We start from the raw sequence: 20,983 nt of genomic DNA on the forward strand, positions 1-20,983 counted from the left end.
CTTCTGTAGGTTTTTCTCATTTGTGATCATGTCTGTCACACTCTGTCCCCAGTGACTGATGCCCATACAATGAGCAGAGTATTGTTTCTCAGAAGTCTGTAATTCCTTTAAATATATAAGCAGACCTGGATATTTTATCATTTAAGTGTTTTTTTACTGATAGATTTGCTTGTCATATTTGTTTTTCTCCAGCTTTTGGAAATGCCAAAACGGCGCGGAATGACAACTCCTCTAGATTTGTAAGTATTTTCTTCAGTCCTTTTTGAGGAGCATGCTGTGCTGTTGGCTACTTCTGGTTTACCATGTGTCACCCATCGAGGCATCTGTAAAGAGGGAAGGAATAATTTGGGGAGCTTTCTTGTAGTTGTCTGAGGACTGTGGTGTTTGAAGAAGGCAAACACCTTCAGCAACAATCAGTATTTCATTTTGTACATTGGAGCTTGTTCCCCTTCACCAGTGTGTTAGGAGGGCACTGTTAGTGACCCCTCTTAAAAGACATTTCACCTCCTTGCCAGAAATCTTTTTGGTTTCTGATATGGGCATAGAGTTCAATTGAATATCAAAGTAGAGGCTAAAAAAGAAAAACAAAATTAGGATGTGGCAGCCTGTGACCGGATGAAAACGTAATTACAGTGCAGCTGGGTTCTTTAATTTTTTGGCACTGGTGGCTTTTTGTGTCAGTGACCATGTGTCCAGCAACTGGTCTGCTTAGCAAATAGATCTTTCCATGTGATCTTGTTTTCCATTCATATGTATATATTTTTTGTTAAAATTACTACTTTAGGTTCCCATTTGCTTTCTATAACATTTCAAAATATGTTCACAACTTCGGTTTTAATATAAACATTTGTAACGTTACTTTTTTGCTTAAATTCTTTATAATCAGCTGGTTGAATTCAGCCTTTTTTAGCATGAAACTGAATGAGAAATTATCAGAATTGACAGTTGGGAAAACGGAAAAGTTGAAGCTAGAGTTGAGAGGTTCAGAAGTGTGAATACTTATCATAGTTTCTCCTGCTAAAATCAGAAAGCTGAGTACAACTCTGTCATTTGCTCACTTGTGTCCAGAAGAGTAATACTGTGAGATGTATAAAGTTGACAACAGAAGGAAGATCAATAAACTGGGAGAATGGTGTGTTGTGAGTAAAAGCAAATGGATAAAGTGCTGGACATTGTGAGACTGGAGAGAGGCGCTTTTTTTCCACTTGGGAGATTTCCTCCCCTTCCCTTCTAATTGTCAAGAGTTGATGATGTTCCACATGTCTATGAATGCTCCTTCTGCAGCTCATTGCGTCTGATTGTGAACAGAGCAAGGGGTCTTCATCACGAGGGCAGGGCCAAAATTTGGGGCGCCTGTAGAGATCTTTAAAATGTTTTTTAATAGAAAGGGTAGAAACATTGCAGTTATCAGACCTGACACTACAGAAATGATGAGCAGACAGCCCAGAAGTCTTTCCAGGACAAAGTGCAACTAACAACTATTTTGCCTTTCAAGTCTTTGCTTATAAACACAGAGCTAAAAATACTTTTGGAAACACCCAGCTGTCCCAGTCTATGGGAAATAAAAATTTAATTATCTGATTTAATTTTTTTATCTCTGAAATTTGAATCAGCTCAGAATTAACCTTGAACAAGACAGTACAAATATTGTCCTGTCTAGCTACCTCATCTGGCAGCAAGGAAAATAAGAGTTTAAGTAGAGTCAAGCCAATCTTGACAAAATACTCAGTAAATTAGAAAGTATCTTTGAGTGAGTCAGTGTAAAGTGCTTGGTTTTTTATGTTCTGTAATTAAAAGTAAAATAGAAAAATAAATAAAACCCAATCTCTTCCTAAATGCAGTGAATAAGGAAGTATAAACACAAGGCTTTTCAATGTGCTGTTTTTGTCCTAGAATCTTAGAAAGGTTTTGGCTGGAATGGACCTTAAAGGCCACCTCATTCCACCTCCCTGCCATGGGCAGGGACACCTTCCACTGGACCAGGTTGCTCAGAGCCCTGTCCAGGCCGGCCCTGAATCTGCCCTGCTTCTCTGGGCAGCCTGTTCCAGTGTTCACCCCCCTCCCTCTCAGTGAACAGCGTCCTCTGTTAAGTGTGCGCCAGAGGGTGGAATTTGGCTGAATTACTACCAGCAGCTTTTATCTCTCTTAACTGCCTTGCCAGTGCGAGCAGCATTGCTTTTGCCTTTTCTGCACAGTGTGGTTCTGTCCATTTTGTCACTGTTAAATTTAGCTGTTACTACATTAAGCACTTGTCAAATAAATTAAAATGATGCGAAGACCAGAGCAATCTTCTATGATGTGGAAAAGTCAAGCAGAAGTCAAGGAAACATACTGCGCCAGCATGGCCAGGATTGAAATCGCTTGTGCGGTGACAGCCCGTTAATTGTTGCCTCTGGTCTCCTGAGTTACGAGGGAGAGAGTTCAGCGGGAAGAATCCATCACTTTTACAAGGCAGGCACACGCTCAGGGACAGACGTCCCGCGATTGCGAGCAGCGCTCGCTGCCAGCCGCTCCTTCGGGCCAGACTCAGTGGCTCTCCGTCAGCTGCCTTGATTCACGCTCTGAGAGCTCCCATTGAGGAAAGAAGGCCGCCTGCAAGATCATTTCTTCCTGCATCCTAAATAAGTAAATAAGCATGGCGATACCTAAATGGCTGCAGGGATTGTTTGGTGTTCCTGGCACTCCGATGGAAGTTTGTATAACATGCGTTTTCTTCATAGAACCTTAGAAACTGAGCAAGCTACTGGGTTGCTTTACAGACCCGATTAAAGCTGTTTTCATAAAAATCCCTGGCTGTGATAATGTCTTAGAAGATTTGAATAATTTTCTGTTTTTCAGAAATCTGACAGGAGACTCTCAGATCACTCTTTTAACCTTTCAAGCAACTAACTTAAACAATGTCTTGAGCAGTTTTTCTTAAACAGAACTTATAATCTTAAAATCTGTTGCTTTCACAGGGAAAATACATGGATATTGAGTTTGATTTCAAAGGTGACCCACTTGGGGGAGTTATAAGCAACTGTGAGTATTACTTCTGGTATCAGCATATTCACAGATTAAAATGTTTTGTATAAAAAGGGAGATGGTTAAATTATTGAAAAGATCAGCTGTGATTGTCTAATAGAATCTCTCTCCATTATGTGATAAATTCTGCTTTTTAATTTTTTTTGCTGTTACGGTGCTGGATAATGTACCTTAGAGTGAGTGAAAACAGACTTGAAGAAGTAAGCATGAATATTGAATTGACTGTGTTGTTTCAAAGGTACAGAGTGATGCGTGTGAGTCTGTGTGTTGTTTCTGAAGCTGGTGGCAGATGCATATGGATATCTGAGGGTCTTTTTATGCTTGAATCCCTGGAATCAGTTGTGTCACTAGGTTTGATGGGTCATGTATTTATGGCAGATGATGTCCAGATGATGCTGTCCTGTAATTTGCAAGAGTGATACGAAGTGTGCTGGAGATCACTATGAGATGAGTATGTTCACTTGGAACCAGAGCCTTCTGTGCTAATTTACACACCTCAAAGTGTAGGAAAAGGTTTATAATGAGAGAGGATGAACATCTGTTGAGTTTAGGGAGGCAAAGGTGGCCTTGGAGGTTGTTTTATGACACCTGTAGCAATTCAGAAATTCTGACCAGCTCTCTGTTGGGAGGAAAAAGGCTGGGAATTGAATGGCAGCCCAGAATGCTTTGACTTGCTTTTCTTTTGAGGGTTTAAGTGCCACTTTTAAAATAAATTTCTCCTCTGTGCTATATAAAGCTATATTTGTTTGGTTTTCTTTTTTTTTTAAAAGGGGAGGAAGAGAGCAGTGAGTGACTATACTAGGTGTCACTGACCTAGCCTTGACCTCTCTTTCCACTCAGCCAAATTCATCTGCTGCTTCTAAAGATGTGACTTTTGACTCCATTGGCATTTTACTGGTTGTGAAATAATGAGACTCACCCAAGGTGAACTGTACTCTCCATATATAACATAAACATTTTAAAAACACTGTGAAGAATTTTGCACATAAATGTAGGTTTTGGCTTTTTTCAGAGGGCAGACATTTTTTCTGGACCAGGTCACCTTTTGGAACTGTGCCTGAAGAGCATGATTTTTGTGACAGAGTAGATCTTGAAACTCAAATTAGTCACTATATAAGTGTTTGTGGATGTCTATTAGATTTGACATTTGGCAGTCAACAAAATTAGGGGCCAAACATAATATATTCATAATAATTAAATGTGAGCGAAAAGGTTCTAAAAGGCTGTTACTAGTTTCTTTTTATTTCACATTCAGAATGGATACATAAAAATGAACCCTCCTTTGTAAGAGTGGACATGTAACAGTCTGTCTTTGAAAGTACTGCACTGAGTCATGTAATTAAAATATTGTGTCATATCAAAAGGCAATCCAAATAGTTGCCGTGTGGTTTATCTGCCCCATAAATCTTTGCATGGTGTAATTATAACATTACATGTAATTGTAATGATGTGATGACATATGTATCAAAGGGCAGACATATTTCTGGATCTGTCTAAAATATGCCTGTTTTAGGCATTCTTTCTGTCTTGTCACATGTAATAAATATCTAATAGCAAGAAGATTAATTCAATTTAAGAATAAAGACATGATGTGTAAGCCCTATTGTGGAAAAGATGTTACTTGTTGAACTATGAAACGCCTCATACTTGGCAGGGTATGTCACAGGTAAATACTGAGTTCCCATAGCAGCATGTTAATATATTGCATCTTTGATTAAATGTTTGCAAAATTTGGTACTGTATCCATCTCTCTTTAAAAGAGATTTAACATTCTTTGCAGTTTCAAAGCAAGTTGATTGTGCTGCCTTAGATCTTTTCCACATGTCTGCAGCAGTGCATTGCAATGCCAATGTCTTTTTCTGTGAGGTATCACCATTCTGAGGATATTGGGGGCCTAAATTCTTTCACACCACTCAGAATTTACTCTGGTTTAAGTCAAAATCAGGATTTGTCTTCATAATTCATCAAGCATGAAGTCAAGTTGCATCAAGTGCTGAAGTTTCTTATGCTTAAAAGGAAAAGTATGATAATGAAAATATTAATAAATATTCTTTGATTTCTGACCATCTGTTGGTTTGGTATTAATATGATGTGAAGATGACATCATAATGCTTTGATTAAACTTTAATAGTTGTTTTTGACCAGCTTGATTTCCAAACGTCAGTTAAGGTAGTGGGCTTTTTGGGCCACAGCCTATGTCACCCAGATGTATTTCATACTGTGAGTGGCTTGAAGCAGACACGGTGAACATATAGGTTATTTTGGTGGCAAGAATGGTAACCAAGATAAGCTACTAATTTTATCAGGCTGGTGTAGATAAGCAGAGACCTATTAGGCTGAAAGGTCTCTTTTGGAATGGCCTGTTGTGTCCTGCTCTGGAATGCTGTGAAGCTCTGTGGAAGGCTGCTCCCTCTGCCCATGGTGAACCTTTGTGTGGTGGCTGGTGCTGCTGTGACCTTCCCTCAGGCCATTCTCCTGGTGCCCTTCAATGATCTCCTGCTTCTTAATGGGATGGGTTAAGCTTTTACCAGATGGAGTTAGAGGGTGAAATTATCATGACAGTGCACACCGCATGTCTGCCCTGTCCAGTGTGCAGCCAGTGGGAATATCCAGCTGATAGGTCTGAAACATTTAATGTGCCATAAACAGAAGGGTGAATCTTTTGAGTAGAATCAGAATGGAAGTAATGAAATGGAAGGGATTTGTGGCATCTGTAAATTCAGAACTGGTATGTACCCAAACTGAAGATAATGTTGTGTTTGAACAGTGTAAAATCTGTGCAGTCTCATTTCATGTACAGTACATGGCAGCTCAGATCTTCTGACTGTGCTGGTTTCCAAGGAAATTGATATATTGTTATATCATCATGAACAGTCATAAAAAGAAATTGGGGATGGAAAATTTGAAATGAATGTGATTTATGCAAACTTTCAGTTTTTTACTTCAGTAGGAATTTTTTCCCCTGAGACTACAAGGCAGCATGTGTTGTTTGATCCTCCACCAGCAGGTGTGGGGGTGAGTAGGAGGGCGAAGAAGGCTGACTGAGGTGTGCTGTAAGCCTGAGTTGTTAGTCCTCCCTTTTTGTTAGCTTTCTGTGAACATCCCAGCTTGTTTTCCTAATGGGTGGGAGACGCTGGAGCCCATGGAAGGTGCTCAGTCCTGGTGCCAGCTGCCAGCCAGCCCATCCATCCATGGGTGCCGTGTTTCATGTGCTGGGGTTAGGAAATCCAAACTACTCCTGTGAACATTGGTAAACATGAAACCTTTTCTGTGTTGCCACCTGGGACTGTGGGCATCCCATCACGGTTTAGTAGCAAACATGAATCCCTGCTTAAAGGTGTGTTGCTGCTTTAAATGGCACCTGCAAACAGGGAAATGGCATTTACATTTTCTCTCTCGGAATTGGGTCTGAGGTGTATCTGCTCTTTCTGCCCTCCTGCGGGGTGTTTACAGTCACTGCTGTTGCAGTGGACAGTCTTGTCAGCACTTACGCACTCAGAGGGGTTTTTTTACGGAGCACTTACTAGTAAAGGCAGCATTAGAGTGTTGCTCTATGTGTTGCTGCATGTAATATTGTGGAAATAAATTACAGAAAAGATCAGTACTATTCTTAGTTTGCCATTTATTATAACTACTCTGTTAGTGAGGATGAGAGAAAGGAGAATGGTAGTTTCTTTTCCACCTGCAATTACATCATAATACCTACCTTACGTAAAAATGGGTGTGTTTGGTTTTGAAGTAATAGATGCTAATTGCAATAGCTTTTTTCAGCTCTAAAATATGACTCTTTGTCCACAGACGCTGCATGTTTTGTACTTAAGGCAGTGTTTGTGTGCACACTTGGTTTGTTAGTTTTGTGACTTGTTTTGTGTACACTAAATTTGGTGGCTGAAGTGGTTTTGCATAGTACAGCTCAAAATGTTTCACACTTACAATAGTTTAGACCTTTTGAAAAGCATGGATCTTACAATATCTTTCCCAGAATTTTTGTAAGTCTTAAATTTTCGTGTTTCACCTGGAATTTCCTGCTGAAAAATACCTGGCTCTTAGCACTAGGTGATCTTTCCTAATCTGCCTAAGCCCTACAGTGATTTAATGATTAACTAGGAGACAACAGTGGTGCAGGTTGTGAAGTAAAGGATACGCAATGCCTGATCTGGAAAAGCCATTTTTAACCAGCACAATGTCCTTAGAGTCCAAATAACAAGAGATTAAGAAAGGGCCCTGTTTTGCCATCTTGTCCAACAACAGCATGAAAGAAATCTATGCTGTTTATCTAAGGCAACAACTTTTTCTTTTTTTTTTAAAGCTAGCAAAGTGATAACTTTGCAACTTACTCTTTTTTGCAACTTGTTTGTTCATTTTAAAAGTCGAAGTAATTACCCACTTACTGAGAAATCTGCAGCCTGAGCTGTTGTGTGGTTGCTGTTGGAAAGCTCCTTTCCTTAGGGAAATACTGTACAAATTGGACAATTAGACATTATGGGAAGAGATACCCATTCTTGTTGATTTTCTTTTTGATTTTTCTTTTTTAATCTTCACTTGTTGCAACATCTCCCTTGGTGTTCCTCTTAGCACAGTTGCCACCACCTAGGCAATGGTTTTGCCTAAATTAGGAAGAGTTTGAAAAAACAAACTACAAACTATATTAAACATTTTGATTAGCTCATTTTTAAACATCATTCATTCCTTACTTGAGCAATGAGGATTTAACACTTAGAATTGTGCGGTCGTTGTCAATGCACATACTGCCCATGTAGTTGTTTTTGATTGACACAATTATGGATCAGTTTCTCCAGGAGAACATTATTATAAACTTGGTGGTAATAATAGGGAAAAGTTAATGAGAAATTTTTTAATCAGTGACTTTTTTTGATGACAGCTAGATAATCAAGGTAGGAAAAGAGAAAATGTGGCTGTAGAAATAAGCTGCTGTGACTAGAATATGTTCTGTAACTTCGGTTGAGCAGCTAAAAGGGTCCTTGGTCATGGCCAGCTGAAGAGACTATGACTAAAACAAACTTCTCCTGGATTATTTAGAAAGTACCAAGGTAGTGTCATTTTTTGGTTTTACTGTTTACTTGCTCCTTTCTTGAATGTTGATTTGATTTCTAGTATATTTAGAGAAATACAAATATCCTAAATATTTCTGCACCCCTTGAGTTCATGGGTCAAGTAACCAAAAAGAAAAATTGTGTAAAGTTGTGCATTAGAGTTTGCAGAAGTATTCAGCATGTTTTTTTTTTTTCTTTTATGTTCAGTCAAATTGTTTAGCAGGGTGCTTACACAGATCTCTTGCATTTAAACACTGATATCTAGGAATAACAAAGAATCTTCAGAATCTGAGGCCTGTAGCTGGATTTTGAGTCATCCGAATTGATGGGTATTCAGAGAGTATGACATAAGAAGGTTGAACTTTTCCAAGGCAATTTAATTTTTCCTGGTGCTTTGGTGCATGCACCAGGTTAAACATTCCCATTGAAGCAGCAGCACTGTTAGAGAATGCAGAAATAACACCTAACCCATAAACACACCATATGTAATTCTGTATGTGCTCTCCTGGTAATTCTGTATAGTCCCTATACATAATTCATATAGGCCATGTAACAAAATGTAGTGTGGAGAGAGTTTGGGGGGTTTTTGGTTCTGTGGATTTTCACATAGATGAGCACCATCTGTCCACACTGTCAACAGAATCACTGAGTGGCCACATGCAGCAATCTGAGGTGCAGCTTTGTCTTTCCTCTTAGGGGTGTTTGATCCTCAGAATTGGTAATTGGCTGAGAGTTAACAAAAAGTTACTGGTATATGTGGTCGATTTATTAAAATGCTAATTAGGGCAAACAGAGGGAAGAAGTTTTCTGAAGAATTGGGCAGATGGTCTGGATCTGTCTTACAAGTCTGATTTCAGTCTGCATGTGAACAGAAAGAAAAGGAAAAAAAAAACCTGATGAACGCAGATTTAAAAAGAATTGGCAGCAGCTGCTTTGTTAAGGAAAATATCTGATTTTCTGACAGTGACTCCTTTCTGGAGCTTTTTTCCTCAATTATGAAGACTGACAGAATATGGAATGTTAGGACTTTTGAAAACTGATTGCTAATTGGTTAACTTTGTTGCTTCTAAAAATATATAAATAAGATAAGCTAGTGAAAAAACCAAAACAGTTATCCTCTTAAACATAACTAATTTCACATACGTTCAGGAACCTGCTTTTTAAATCTGCTGAATGCATGTGATTAGAAGGCTTGCATACAATACTTTGCCAGGATGTGTAGCTGGGCTTTTATGACAGCATTTGACTAAATTTATAGGTAGAGTATTTTTAAACCCAAATAAGCCAAGCCACATTGCTTCAATATCCTTTGAGAATACAGCCATTTCCTGAAGTGTGTGTAGCCACTGTGGGAGCTGAAGTTGTTTATTTTTTTGAGATTAAATTTGGCTGCGATCTGTTCCAGCACTTGCCTGGAGAGCCTTCACAGCCAGCACAACTCTGAGCTGCCTGCTGCTCACCTTGCCTTTCCCAGCCCAAGTATTAACGCTTGGATGGGGGATGAGCCTCTCTCAGCCTGTAAATACTTGGAACATGTCCTACTATCAACCAATCACAAAATTAATAATACTCTCTGAATTTTGTCATTGTTGTCACTGGCCAATTATTAGAGCAGAAAGTAATTCTTGAACCTGACTCGCTGTAGTTTATGTGGAGGAGGGACTCTAAGACTTGTGTAATTTTGTATGTTGAGGTTACTTTGGGCCCTTCAGAATGGTCTTTATTTCCTATTGCATGAGAAGGGATGTAGATAGGTAATTACAGTAGGCAGCACAGGCAGCATGCACTGCCTGTAACCAGCAGTAATAGGAACACACTCTATTGCACTCCTCTGTTAATGGAGGGAACCCCAGGACAGATACACCCCCCCTCTCAGGCTAAGCCCTGCTGGGCCAGGAGCTCCTCAATTGCTCCTCCGTGGTGGGACTGGGGTGGGGAGTTGCAGCACAAAGGTTGCTGACCTGAGTGCCACCTCTAACTTCCCAGATTGCTGAGACTGAACAGGCTCAAGTTTCAGCAGGAAGGAATCTGAGAAAAGGTGTAGTAGAATACACCTCAGATATTCCAGCAAGGGGAGGTGCTTAACAACCCCCATGTTATGACTTGGTGTTCCCCATGTCTTACCTTTGTGAAACCTCATTTCACTTCGTGGATGTTCTGAAGAGTGACAGTTCCCTTTGGGAGTTTCCTTCTTGCACAGGCTTAGAGAGAATTTAACTCCCAGTCAGAGAGATGTGGTGGGTGTGTCATGGTAGGAACATGGGGGAAGCTCCTTTACTGTGTGCTTGGAATGAGGCACTGAATGTCTCTATCTCCATGTCCCTGAATATGTGTAGCTTAAGAGAAACACATGGGAAGTGTGTGTTTGCTATCTGGAAAAATGTAGTTGTGCTATTGAGAAAAGAAGAAAAAAGCATGTGTTTTGTACCAAACCAGCAGATCACACCGATACCTGTCCAGATGTTCTCTTATTGCATTCCTCTTCCTTCTCCTGGAGCACTGTGAACCACAGCCTTCCAGTGCAATGCAGACTGAACAACCTTTGAATTGCCACCTCTGTGGTAAATATGATGTTGAGTCTGAGGTGGTTGCATGGTGTTACAAGTCAGTCTGCTTATGCTGCCTGGCTGGATTCCTGCCCTCCTGAGCAAGGCTTAGAAATGTGTCTGTCACTGAGAGCAGTCTTCCTGTCAAGCTACTCCATCAGTGCAGTGCTGCTTTTCAAAGTGCTGCTTTTTCCTTTCACTTTAAGTATATCAGGATGGAGCTTCTGTCAGCCTCACTGGGAATTACTTCATAGTCTGATGTACCTGAGGATCACAAAGTGCTGCATAATTATTCGGTTCAAATGCTTTCTTTATTTGGTTTCCCCTTTTCATTTACCCATCTTTCATATGCTTAGCCTGGTAACATTTTGCCTCTTTTCAAACCTTCGCACATCCTCACCAAATCCTAATTTTGTGGTGGTACTGTAAATCAGTTAACATCTTTTGAGCACATTGCCTCCCTGACCTGAATTCTCTCTGCAGCTCATAGACTGCAGCCTTTACAAGTGCACTGGGCTTGCCACTTGCTCAAAGAAATATTTGAGATACATGATATACTATGATAAGGTTCATACCTACCATTTATCATCTTCTGGTTTACTGATGGTGATATAAAGCAATGAAGTAGAAAATGATGGAGGGTTATATTCATTTTAAAGGGTTTTGCTCCAGCAGTCTGTCCCTGACCTGTGAGATTTTTGTTTGTTTGTTTAGATCTACTAGAGAAGTCTCGTGTTGTTAAGCAGCCCAGAGGTGAAAGAAACTTCCACATTTTCTATCAGATCCTGTCTGGTGCATCAGAAGAGTTTCTCTGTAAGTGTTGCCCTTGTGCCATGTTCAGATACAAGTTTTCTTTATATTTGATGTGCTGTTCCATGCACATCGTCTTTTGTGGGAAATGTGCTATTGATTCTTTTTTTAAAATTATTGGTGGTACTGGCATTGGTAATACCTGAAGTCAGCAGATGCTTTGCTATTATCCAGATACCTGAGCCAGAATTGGCTTAGCAATGTATTATAAACAAATTATAAACCCTGTTCTTATTAAAAGATCCTTGAAGAAAATCCAGCAATAACAACAGTTCCTGACAATACTGGTTCTGGGATAAAATCGCTACTAACAAGAATGCTGTTGCTAATGGTATTTTTATTTGGTTTATTAGGCAAACTCAAACTGGAGAGGGACTTCAGCAGATACAACTACCTGGGCCTTGATTCTGCCAGAGTGAATGGAGTGGATGATGCTTCAAACTTCAGAACAGTCAGGGTAGGAAGGAGAGGGGCTGGCTGTGCACTCAACACCAGTGCAGGGTTCTTACGGCCCTGGGTCTGTCTGTTCATGCAGGGCTGGGCTGGGAGTGCCACCTTTTCTGAGTGCTGGCACTCTTCATGCTGGGATAGAACGTGTTTGCGCAGGGACTCTTGGATACAACTGGGAAATAGGATCAAGTTTCTGGAGTATTCTTATGGGAATACAGAAAGGACAAAAAAAAAGAAGAATAAAAAAAGAAAAAAACCCCAAACACCAAAAGGAAACAAACAAACAAAAAGAAAACAAAAGAAGGGGGGGAAAAAAGCCTAGATGCCTTGGTCAGGTCCTGGGAAAAGTTATGTTATATAGTGGCTTATGACTGCAGGGACTGAGCGTCAGGGACCAGGTGATGCTGACCAAGCCCAAAGAAAAAGGGGACTGGGATGATTCTCAAGGTGATTTGCTGTCCTCTTTTTGCTTGATTGTACTCAGGGACAAGATGGATACAGGACCTTGTTCCCAGTGTATGCAAATTTAGATTCTAAGAGTGACTGGTCTGAGAAGACAGGAGTACCTGTTCATTTGACTGTGAAAAATTGGGTTGGGTTACAAACTAAATTAAGTGGCTAAAAAAAGTACAGCATTTTAGAAACCCAAATACTGAATGAGTCCTAGAAGTGGACTGGACTGAATGCCAGCTCCATTTTCACACCTCCTGTGTATTAAAAAACTTACTTGTCTTAGCATAGGAATTATAACATGCATTTTCAGTAGCAGAAGTGTTCATGAACCATTTGTAATTTATGCTTATGCAGATAAATGGTGAATTTTTCAAGTATGATCTGTTTAAATGTAGATTCTTTTATCTCATAATTTTATTTGTCCCACTTCCAGAATGCAATGCAGATTGTTGGGTTTATGGATCATGAAACACAGTCGGTTTTTGAAGTAGTGGCAGCCGTTCTGAAACTGGGAAATATCGAATTTAAGCCTGAATCTCGTGCGAATGGCCTAGATGAAAGTAAAATCAAAGATAAAAATGGTAAGATGAGATTAGTGATGGGAGGAAAGCCACTAATTTGTCTGAAGTCATTATTAATTTTGTAGTTTCTGCAGACATACAATATCCTTACATGTGAATTAAATTAGATTGTTTCCAGAGCTCGCCCTCGGGCAAATACAGGCTGCATTCTGTGCAATTACAGGCTGCATTTTGTGCAATTTCAATCGTTCTGTTGGAAATTCCAAAAAGGATTTTTTTCCCCCCCCACTTTATTAACACTTTGTTTTAAAATGTTAAATGGTTCTGTGCCTTTCTGTAGCTGCTTGGTTTTTCTGCAGTAGAGGATTTTTGTTCTGTGCAGTATATCTACCTGTAATGTTGGATTCATTTGGTGATATTTTTGCCGCTGATGTATTTTCAAAGTTCATTTGCATCTGAAAGTTTTTCATTATGAAAAATAGTCTGCTATAAATGGAGGGAAAGTTTCTTCTCAAAAATAAGTAGTTAGGAAGTGCTTTCAAAACCAGTAACTGATTCCTTGTGCTGTGCATGTTTTTAAAAACTTTGCTTGGCAGGGTGGTGGGGAGAGAGCGTGACTGGGGAACACTTCTGTTGAAGAGCACTTTGGGAAAATACCACACTTCTTAAAAGCTGGTAGTTTTGGGGAAGAAAAAGCAACCATAAAGAACGATTAATTATGTTTACACTTGGCTTTTTCTTGCTAGAACTCAAGGAAATCTGTGAGTTGACAGGTATAGACCAGTCTGTGTTGGAGAGAGCTTTCAGCTTCCGGACGGTTGAGGCCAAACAAGAGAAAGTTTCAACAACACTAAATGTGGCTCAGGTAAAAAGAGGTCCTGATTTTAAAGGCAAGAATAATTTTAAATGGCAATTTTTTTCTGCATGATTAAATCATAACTACCCCAATAAGAAGTACAACTGATAGGCTGCACTGAATAAATCAGAAGTGTAAGTGTGGGTTTTTTTCAGAGGTTTCTAAATGTTCAGAGATACTGGATGCTTTGGTTTTGTGTGTGAATTACCTCCAAAAGATGAGGGAGAGGCAAATGTTGCAGAGAATGAAAAAACAAGCAGTCCTGCACAAAGCACATGTTGCAAGTGTTGTGGCAGACTGTTTTCATTTAGGGCAACTGCTGTAATTCCATGTGAGCTGTAGGCCCCGGGCTGCTGAAAAGCCTTTGCTGCCAGTGTGAATTCATGTTCCTGTAATGCTGCAGAGCCAGGGTAGTTGCCACCTGTGTCTCATCAGCTCAGGCTAGCAGGAATGTGCCTTCTCCAGCTGCAGCTGCTCAGGTCCCTTTGCCTCGGATTAGGATGGGGGATGTGAGTCTTCAGTGGGCATCTGGAAGAGCAGGAAGGGAGCTGGAGTGCCCTGGTTATGGCTGCTGTTCCAGCCAGCCCCTGGCCAGGAGGGCAGAGGGGAGCACCAGCAAGGTGCTGCTGCTGAAGTGTCTGGCAGCCCTGGTCTGGCTCCTGTGCCTGCTTGGGCAGAGCCAGTGCTCCTTGTGCTGGTTTACCTCAGTTTGTAGCACCTTTAAGACATGTCAGCAGCAGGAAAATGTTTGGTTAAGCCCAGCATTTATAACATTTTTCTTCTTTCTTCTGTTTAGGCTTATTATGCCCGTGATGCTCTGGCTAAGAATTTATACAGTCGCCTGTTCTCCTGGCTTGTTACCAGAATCAATGAGAGCATTAAGGTATTGTTGCTTTGTGCTTGTAAAAAAATCAATAGAAATCCTTTAAATTAAAGTGGACAGTAAAACCGTATTTTCCAATTTCATTTTTCCTGGCTGTTCACTGCTACACACAAATAACTGTATCACAGCTCAACAAATTGCTCTCTGCCATGTTCTTAAGCTTATAAAAATATTCACATTAAGTGTATTTTGGGAAACCACACTTAACATTTTAGTTTGCAGTATTTGACAGCCTACATTCATTTTCTTGAGTCCCAAGTATGCAATGTATAGATGACTGACTCAATGTTTAATTTTGTTTAAGGCACAAACAAAAGTGAGAAAGAAGGTGATGGGAGTGCTGGACATCTATGGCTTTGAAATTTTTGAGGTAAGACCTATATAATGGTAACCATTTAGTGAGAGAGCTGTTATTAAAGCTTAACAGAGTTGTTCATGAATTCATAATCAGAACACATGTAATTTGACTCAAGTGTGTGTTTCCTGACAAAAGAAAACCACAGTAAGCCAAAGAGAGATGTCTTAACATGTCTGGCAGTTGAAACAAGAAAGTATGAAAGTCAAACTTGTGTTTTTACACCATAGATAAATAAATATTTATGATGGATAAACTAAATATATTTTGTTGTGACATACATTCTGAGCATAGGAGAAACTCTGGCACTGTCATTTCTGCCCTGAGGCATTTTGTGGATGTCTTTGAACAAGCTGTGTATCCTGAGAGGAGAAAAAAAACCAACAAACCCAACAAAAACTATGCATTTTTTTCCTGTCAAAATTAAACAAGGACTTATATTGCATTTCATCTCAATTCACTTAGATAAATACTCTGTACCTATTCCTAGCTAAAGATCTGTGGCTCACTGCTGTTTGTTTACAATAGTATTTTTAGACTGGTAGTATTTTGAAACAAAACAATCAATGAGGAGTTTTTAATTGGGTTAGAGAGCACCAGGGACAGGGCATTTTCATAAATCTTGTTCTGACAGTTTTTGTTAAGAGATTTATAGATCTTGGTTGGAATCTGTATGTGTTTAAACTAGAAACTCATCTGTGGAGAAAAAATCAGTAGAAAACATGTAATCCTGACCCACTTCCCTATATCCCTCTTAGAAATATGGGATGTTTAAACTGTGTAGAAAATGTGAATAATCCAGAAGAGAGTAATTGTTCACGTGAGGGTGGTGTAAGTTTCATTTCAGAAGCAAAACATCCAACTATGTGCAAATCAGAATACCTCTATGCAGAGGAAAAGGCAAGCTGGGAGTTGCCTCAAGGGCTGACTGAGTGAGGTTGTGTTGTTTGCATTAAACATAAGAGCATATTTATGAAAATATCATGCTAGAGGTCAGGTGGCTGAAGGGGGATCTTGGTGCCAGATCTCTTTAGAGCTGGTGCTTGGAGTAGCTTTTAGGAAGCTTGGGCACTGGAATGGTGCTGCTGGCATCCTCAGGCAGGACTCTTGTTTTCTCTAGCTGCTCTGTGTTTGATTAGGTTAGACATGCACAGGGAGGTGGGAGACAGAAGCTTGCACCAGCACACAAAGCCAGCTGAAGGATTTGTGGGATGGTGTTCCAGAGGCAAGGCTGTTTCTCGCATGTAATTTTCATCTTTTATACATTCACCATCTTAGAAGGTCGTAAGTAAGTGGCTGAGTGCAGGAGAAAAATGAAAAAACAGGGCTCTTTTCACTTACCTGTCATACTGCATTATGGTGTAGCTTTCTCAAAAGCTGCAAACCCAAAAGCTTTAGAGTAATGTGGGTAGCTATTGGTTCACTCCTTTAAATGCCGAGTGTTTGTTTTTCTGGAAAAGGTGGGAAAGGTTTTGCCTTGTGACTTGAGGATCAAATTCATCAGTACATTCATACAAGGCGTGACTCTCTCATGAGTTAAGAACTGAGGTGAGAATAGTAGCCAAGCAGCTCAGTTCAGCATCACAGAAATAACTGAATTATTGTTTAAAGTTAATTATATTAAAGCAACTAATCAATAAAAAAAATTTTGACACTGTACAGCAACATAAGTCAAGGAAAATTTAATAATGTCTTAAGCTTTATAATATAAGAAATACAGTGGAATTTGGGGTGTTTTGCTGTGTGGTACATTTGTAAACATGATTGCTAAATGTGCAAAATATTAGCTGAGGTATAGTTAATGACAGTAACATACCCATCTAATTATAAGTTACTTAAAACCTGTGACTAAAAATGTGCAGTTCCCTCTTGAACCTAATTCTTAAGCCAGATTTCGATTTTCACATCTGTTCCTGGAAGTTAGAACTAATGTCAGCTCTGCAAATAGTGTTGGTTGGCAAAAATGTACTTGAAAGACTTCATCTCTAAACTTGTGCATTTTAAATGTGCAAGCTGTTTGATGTGCTGAGGGTAGAAAGGCCCAACATTAATCAAGTTTCTGCTCAGGAATCAGGTAAGTTTATCATTAGTGAGTGGTCTTTTACCTGAAGTGGCCCTGTACCCTGGAGACAGAACGTATCAAAACCCACAGGAGGTGCAGCAAGAGTGTTTATTACACTGCAACAATACTTACACAGGAAGCTCAGTATCACTGGAATAAGTAGCAAGGAGTGTGTTTACTGAAGAGTGTTTCTTACATTTAAAATTTTTTTTCCTTTGTTTTAGAGGTTTCCTTTGTTTTTGGTTTCATAATGGGCAGGGCACAATATTTCTCAGGCCTTATTTCTCTTTGGCATGATTCTTTAAATCATCCTACAGTTTCCTTGTGTAAGATTAGTGAATACAGAAATCCAGATTTACCATTCTGAAAGATCCTACACTTCACCTTCTTGATGACAATAGCAGCCCTGTTCTATTATACATAAATTGAAGCTTTTAAATGAGATTTTTTTCATCTATTTTTGAAAGATTAATTCATTTACTGCTCACTGTGGTTTCTGCAATTTTCTGTAATTTAAACTGAAGTTAATTTACAAGGATTACATGAGTTTTCCTGGAAATTGACAGAGAAAAAAATAACCAGAGTATTGATGCTGCTGGCATATACTTTTTGGGATTTGGGTTTTGCTAGGATATTTATCAAATACAGACCCCATTTTTCAGACAAACGCAAAAACCATCCAAGAAAGTAGATATAAGGACTTGGCTGTCTAAAAATTCAGATTAAGGAATTTAAATCTATCAATAATCCTCAGCCTCTGTGCGTTTGGCAGATGTCAGCAGCAAGCTTGGCTACGCAATCCACAAAATAGGTGCTGTAAAGCTGTGTTTATTTTTGAATCCTGCCATGCCTTTTGTGGTAAGCCAAATGCTGTGACTGAATGTTTGCAAAGCAAAACGCTGAAATTTTGGGTGGCTCTGTGTGAATTGTCTGTGGGCAAGGATTTAGGGACTAGGATTAGCGTGGAAATGCAGGCTGGAGGGCTGGGCTGGTTGTGTAACTGTGCTGCTGGAGTTTGGGCAGTGGACCGAAGCCTGACACTAATTGCTCCGAGTATGTTTATCCACATTTTTGAGCAGCTGCGTGCATAGTCAGTGTGCAGTCTAGACTGTGATTTGAGATGGGGTAGGGATGATGGCTGGTGGCACTGGGATTTTTAGAATCAGCTTGATTCCAGGCTTCCTGGGGTAGGTTTGGGGCTGTTCCCATTTTATTCCATGTTTGATGATGTATTTTTGGGCAGAGTGTTGGGGCGGGGTTGTGGAAGGGTGGGGTTTGTGAACAAGAAGTGAAGGTTGTAGGAGGCAGATGATGGGGGCCTGCCAAGGCTCAGCAGAGATGAGCAGAAGGCTCTCTCCGTTTGCTTTGGATCTTGAGTTTCCTGTTGTGTACATTTCCTATGGAGACAAGAGCTAGGGTGTGTGAAAATGAGTGTTGTGGAGCAGGAGTGAGTATTTCATCCTGCCCAGCCCTTCAGAGATAGAAATGTCTGTCTTTAAGCTAGCTGGCTTAAAGGCTTTATTCTGAATATTCAGGCTCTACTCTGCAGCTGGTCCTTATGATGAAGTTAATGATTTGGAGTGCAGTTTTATGAAAGTTAATGCTGCCAAACAAGGCTTATTGTTGAAATTTGCCAGGCCTTGGGAAGGCAGTGTGAGTGCTTTCTGCTCAGTCCCTTGGTGGAGCAGTTTGTTCCATGTGTTTTAGCCTGGCAAGAAACTGGGATGCAGCGGCGATACAGCTGCAGAGAGGGACTGTTTCCATTTGGTTGACCTCAGGTGATGTGACTGCCTTGTCTTTGGGGACAGCATCTGACCAACTCCTTTTGCTCCAGGTACACAAGAACATGCAAAAACATGGCAGAATCCACCACTTTCTCTGTAAAACCCACCAGTAAATAAAAATATCCCCAGTAAAGCAGCTAAACAAGCCACCCAGCAGTAAAACCAGGTCCATTTCTCACAGTCTGTGAGAAATGCATTTTGATAGCACTTCATTTCATTTAAGGCAATTAACTTGTTGTGTGTAGAAGTCTCTTGAGATGACAGAAGGAAGCTTGGTCATGCTGCATGTACTAAGTAAGCTGTCATCTGGACGATGATAGAATGACAATATCTCTGTTGAGGGAATATGTTAGAAATACTAAGAATGCATTTTCTTCATATTAACAAGTTCATAATTGTGTTAATTGTCTGTTTTTAGAGGGAGGTAATCAAATAAAGAGCAGTAATCACTGAAAATGCCTTTCTGAGATGTTTTAAGGTATGAAAGAATAGGGGAGGTATTTCCATTTTCACCATAAACCTGTACAACAGCTTGGTCCAGTTGCTGACTGGTTGCTTTGCCTTTTTCTATCCTGTTGATTACATGAAGGACATTACAGTTTCAGAGCATACTGAGCTCTGAGAGATTGCTCCTGGATCAGTGTTTTCCCCCCACCCCCCCAAGGATTATTTAACAGGAGAAGGATCTAGTTATTTGCTAGCAGGATGACATATTAGACGCAAAAAAAAAAATTTCTAAGGAGGAAGTTGACTTATCAGGATCTTATTTTATCTTTTTTTTTTTTTTTTTTTTTCTTTTAAAGAATCTGGGAACCTTTTCTTCATGTCTTGACTTTGGCTCTAACTCAGCCATGGATATCTGTTGTTTTGTTATTTGCCTTAATCTCCAGATCATAACTTGCAGGTGCTTTTTCTAGGCTGTCTACCTTGCAACAGATTTCCTTTTTGAAATTGTTCAACCCTTTGCTAATGCCCAGAAGTTTAGCCTACACTGGCAAGCAGCAGTGCCAAAATGTGTGTACCCAGCCCTCTGTGCCTTCTGGCAAAGCCCGGTCTACTGGGAAAGAGGAGAACTGAATTTTAATCTGTAATCGGTCAACTACCTCTGCTGGCAAGTGTTATGCAAGAGAGGAGCTTTACAGAGAGGGACTCTTGGTTGGACTCCTAGGTGCCAGGGAGGTTTTAAAATACTGTTAAAGGAATCATTTCCTTAAGTGATAGGATGCTCAAAGCAGAGGTGCATCCCAGGAAGTTAATCACCATTTAATTAATCGCATAATAACGTAAGTATTTAGAGAGGCTTATTTTGCAACATGCGGGTTTATGAAGTAAATCCCGTTGGCTGGCTGTTTGCAAGAGGAAATACTTGAAATTCTGGAGCAAAAATACACAAATGCTCTGCTTCAGGTTGTGAGAATAGTGTTTTGCCCTACAGCAGCTATTTCTGTCTTAGTAGAGGAATGGCTCTGATAACACAGTAGGTTCTTGCCTGTTTGTAATTCCTGTTGTTCCAGGGCTGTGGTTTATCAGGTTGAGTTTGTTGAAGTGATAGTACCTGGGTTTTGCCATGAGCCACACATGCACTGGATTCACTGTAGTTTCTTGCCCTTTTAATTCCAAATTTGGTTCAGACCTGTGTGCCTGGGCAGCACAACTGGGAGCAAGATGGATTTCAGGGTGTGTGGTTCTCTACCTGGCACACAGTAAGGGCTGGAGTTGGTTGAGCTACACAAATATGGAAAATGGATAATCCCCAAAGCTTTGGCATAGGTCTGTCTTGCTTCCATGAGGTACACCGAAACATGGTTTGATTACATACAGTGGAATATTTATAATTAAAAGATGTGCTTCTCTGGTTCTTTGCCTATGGAGATATTTACACAAAAGCCCAGAGCAGTCTAGTTTACAGGAAATAAAGCTTGATTGCTCAAATGTTTGTATATGTAAACAGAAAAGAAAGGGATAAATATTGATAACATGCCTTTACTAAATTTGCAAAAAATTTTGAAAAATTGTTACAGCTGAGTCACGTTATAACTGGGTCATTGCTGTCTGAGATTAAAATAGTATCTTTTTTCATTTTCTTTAAATGCAGTTTGCTGATTTTAATTTCCTAGCATTTATATTCCTTAGTTTCATCTCATAAACTCGTATGCTTGTGTGGTCATACATAAAACCCCCTATC

The 20,983-nt window shown here is 39.9% G+C and overlaps 1 protein-coding gene across 9 annotated transcripts in view; it reads left to right on the top strand.

Moving 5' to 3' along the window:
- The window catches only part of MYO1B (myosin IB), a 110,017-nt gene that overhangs the window by 54,460 nt on the left and 34,574 nt on the right, over positions 1–20,983 (top strand). For all 9 annotated transcript variants that reach the window (XM_048309242.1, XM_048309246.1, XM_048309245.1 and 6 more), the window contains exons 6-13: positions 193–239; positions 2,958–3,021; positions 11,339–11,437; positions 11,788–11,891; positions 12,771–12,918; positions 13,605–13,723; positions 14,511–14,597; positions 14,902–14,967. In XM_048309242.1, the coding sequence (XP_048165199.1) occupies positions 193–239; positions 2,958–3,021; positions 11,339–11,437; positions 11,788–11,891; positions 12,771–12,918; positions 13,605–13,723; positions 14,511–14,597; positions 14,902–14,967 (734 nt within the window). The remainder of the gene's footprint in view (positions 1–192; positions 240–2,957; positions 3,022–11,338; positions 11,438–11,787; positions 11,892–12,770; positions 12,919–13,604; positions 13,724–14,510; positions 14,598–14,901; positions 14,968–20,983) is intronic.

Source organism: Corvus hawaiiensis, chromosome 7 (genome assembly GCF_020740725.1).
Source record: "Corvus hawaiiensis isolate bCorHaw1 chromosome 7, bCorHaw1.pri.cur, whole genome shotgun sequence".
In the NCBI taxonomy this organism is placed as follows: Eukaryota; Metazoa; Chordata; class Aves; order Passeriformes; family Corvidae; genus Corvus; species Corvus hawaiiensis.